Here is a 3,453-nt window from a genome sequence, read left to right on the forward strand (position 1 = left end):
TTAGGTCAAAATAATTTAGTTCAAGGTGAGTTAAATGACAAGTCATAATCTAATAAACCACTTACGATAAATGTACCTTTTGAAAGCTTACCTTAGAGAAATATTTGGAAAAAAATGTCAAAACTTATGCATTTTCCTTCAATTATTAGCTTGAATTTTATTTACATTATTTCCAATCGCGATATTTATCTTGTTGAAATTGAGTTGCATTTTAACTCGTTGAATTATACAATTTGAGACAATTGGGATTATTTTATTTGACCAATAATTTGATGAGTTATTTTTGGATCAAATGAAAAAGCACAGTTAATTTTGGCCGAGTTTGACATGTTGCTAATTTAAAAATGGGTGATGATTATACCCCGGTTACCACCTCCATGGGAGCAGAGACCATATGTTTAAAGGACCATATTGTTTATCCATCGCACATGGAACTTCGTCTATGCTTGCGTCGGGTATAGAGTATATTGTGTAACCTCTCATCCGGTGCCACGTATAAGAAGCCAACTGAACCTTCTCGAAAGGCAATACGTATTGCTACGACTTCATTTCAATTTTTTAATTCAACTTTTTCGGAAGCTGTCCGTAACGTAGCTTCTGGTTGTTTCTTTTTCTGTCGCTTTTTTCTTTTTATATTTTCTCCTTATCACCATTTCCTCCTTTCCTGAACTTTCCAACTCTTATCTGTAACAAACACAGTTCCCCCCAACACCTCTATGTGTCGTCGGAACCTTCTAGAATAACCAAAAATCCCAACGGACGTCTTTCCTGCAACTCTCTTGCCTCCCTGCAATTTTGGCTCCAGATCTGCTGCGAGTCGAATCTTCAGTCAAGTATGTAATTTTGGAATATAATTTACCTTTTATTTGATATCTTTGCTCGCAAATAGTCTTGTATTGAATTTAATGATCTTTAGTTAAGGTGAGAAGCGATGACTCCACCGCCGATAGAGCGGAACGGCGGAGAATCAACGGCCGGTGAAACGGCGAGGTCTGTCCCGACGCCGTTTTTAACAAAGACGTACCAGCTCGTCGAGGATCCATCCATCGACGACGTAGTCTCTTGGAACGAAGACGGATCTACCTTTATCGTATGGAATCCGACGGAGTTTGCTAGAGATTTGCTTCCTAAATATTTTAAGCATAACAATTTCTCTAGCTTCGTTCGGCAGCTCAACACCTATGTAAGTTCCTCTATCTGAATTTATTAATTAGATTTGCCATGAAATATAGAAAGTCGTTGCTTTTTCGTCGATGATAAATGCTTTGATTCTGTTTTATAGGGATTTCGGAAAGTCGTACCTGATCGATGGGAATTCTCAAACGATTGCTTTCGGAGAGGTGACAAAAGTCTGTTACGCGATATCCAGCGTCGGAAAGTAGTCACGCCGATTGCTACTCCTTGCGCAGCTGTAACAGCGGTCGTTACCGTGGCTGCTCCGCCTGCTCAGCCACCACGGCCTGTAATATCTACCTCGGATTCCGGTGACGAGCAAGTCGTCTCTTCAAATTCATCTACAGGTGGCACAGCGGGGCTGCTGGGAGAAAACGAGCGGTTAAGGAAAGAGAATTTACAGCTCAACAAAGAGCTGAGCCAAATGAGGAGCCTCTGCGGCAATATATACTCTTTGATGTCGAATTACGCAGACCCTTCGACCAGCGGTAATCAGTCGGCGGAAAGCACCTCACCGGCGGCAAAGCCACTTGATCTCTTACCGCCGAAACGGTCTGTTGATGAATCGGATATTAATAAGGCCGTGGGTGATGGGGGGAGCCGGGCTGAACCCGAGGATATTCGGGCGAGATTATTCGGTTTCTCTATAGGTATGAAACGTGCGAGGGAAGGCGATGAAGCAAGGGCGGAGCATGATCAGGAATTACGCCTGCGGCAGCCTGGGAACGACGTGAAATCAGAACCGTTAGATCAGGAAAATGGCGGTGAAAATGAAGAGAGATCGTGGCTGATACATTGCAGGGGACCAATTCAAAGGGCGTGTAACGATAGTGAGGTTGGTGTGAGTAACGTAGACTAGAATAGACGTTAGTGATTAGACGATCTTAAATTAAAAGAGGTCTAAATTACACAGGTGTTAATTGTGAATTGTGACTGCATATGTACGAGGAGGCGCACGTGCTAAATCACGTGATGCCATGTGAGGACTATCTTTAAGAAGCTTCGTTGAGGACCTTTTGATTTCTTTCGCTCTTTACCGTCATTTTCGTTGTTGCCATAAAAAACGACTCCTTTCCCTCTTTCGGGGAGATGATTGACAATTTGTTGAGAAGGTTTTTTGAAAAATTCTATATAAAAAATTGTAAAAAGTGAAGTACGCTTATGTCCTTGATCCTCTTGTTTTTTTTTGAGTTCAAGAAAAAATGTTGCTCAGAATACTTGCTTAGATAATACTTTTTGACAAATGAATTACAGCATACTTCAAAATAGATCACTTCGTTCGTATTTTTATTTTATTTTTTTTTGTAGGAAAACGTCATTGTAAAATGCAAAAGATAAGTTACTGCGTACGCGCTAATACACGGTAATTATATTATCTTCAAGTTTATTTAATATTTTACTTAGTTTAAATATATATTTTCCTTCATTGAATGCGTGTATCTAATATATTCATGTCACAAAATTTCTCGAAAGTCATGTCCATGTGTTTACCCTCAAAATCGGATAACAATTGAATTTATACACCGTTTTAAGAATACATGATATAACTTGATACAAATTAGAGAATGGATTAATATTGAAATTGATGGTAAAAGAATGAATTCAAACCACACAAACTGAATAGCTTTGGCCTTCGAGTTCGATCACCCTCGAACAAAGGAATGCCTCTACTGATGTAAGAACATAATAACAAGATGATCAGAGCTAGAAATTACATATATTGCTTTGTATTGCGTATTTCAATGTCTGTTACAAATGATTCAAACCCCCCTTTATATAGTAGGGGTGTCCTACTCTTGATACAATTTTATAGAAGGTAAAAATCTCATGATTTGCTAATTAATTGGCCTCTCCTTGATACGTGCTGAAATTTCTTCCTTGATTTCTAACCGATCGCAGATATTTCGGCATTCTGTTATTCGGCTAAGCAAATTTCCATCGATCTTGTTTGGTCTTGATTATGTTTGGTCCCTAGGTCACGAGGCCAACGATGTAACTTCGCACCTCCGTTCGATATAACCTGAGGTCGAACTTTAACCTGTCACGCTTCAGTCTCGATTGGTCATACAATAGGCAAACCCGATTTTGACCGTATACAGATAGTCCCCTCATTTTTCGGAGAGAAGATGACGAGAAATGATATGAACCTCTGAACCCTGCTTCGATAGACCGTGACGTAGGCGACAAACAGTTACTGAAACGTCTCGCCGATCCAGTTACCAAGGCATTAAATGCATGTCAATTGTTGTCGGCCACTACGGGTTTTGAACCGCCATTAGC

At 40.0% G+C, this 3,453-nt stretch overlaps 1 protein-coding gene across 2 annotated transcripts; it reads left to right on the plus strand.

The window, feature by feature from the left end:
- The first annotated feature begins 302 nt into the window (after positions 1-302).
- Positions 303-2,183, plus strand: LOC107808261 (heat stress transcription factor B-2b). 2 transcript variants are annotated; one of them, XM_016632769.2, is made up of 3 exons: positions 303-833; positions 922-1,183; positions 1,283-2,183. In XM_016632769.2, the coding sequence occupies exons 2-3, from the start codon at positions 932-934 to the stop codon at positions 2,030-2,032; spliced, it is 1,002 nt and encodes a 333-aa protein (XP_016488255.1). In that variant the 5' UTR covers positions 303-833; positions 922-931; the 3' UTR covers positions 2,033-2,183. The 2 variants fall into 2 exon arrangements, with proteins under 2 accessions (XP_016488255.1, XP_016488254.1); XM_016632768.2 differs by having other exon boundaries at positions 304-833; positions 917-1,183.
- The last annotated feature ends 1,270 nt before the right edge of the window (positions 2,184-3,453 follow it).

Source organism: Nicotiana tabacum, chromosome 6, assembly GCF_000715075.1.
Source record: "Nicotiana tabacum cultivar K326 chromosome 6, ASM71507v2, whole genome shotgun sequence".
NCBI classification, from domain to species: domain Eukaryota; kingdom Viridiplantae; phylum Streptophyta; class Magnoliopsida; order Solanales; family Solanaceae; genus Nicotiana; species Nicotiana tabacum.

Bases quoted from the DNA above. Each gene is read 5' to 3' on its own strand.
- LOC107808261 (XM_016632769.2), top strand. From the start codon at position 932: ATGACTCCACCGCCGATAGAGCGGAACGGCGGAGAATCAACGGCCGGT. The intron at 1,184-1,282 runs GTAAGTTCCTCT...TCTGTTTTATAG, and splicing joins TTCGGCAGCTCAACACCTAT to GGATTTCGGAAAGTCGTACC.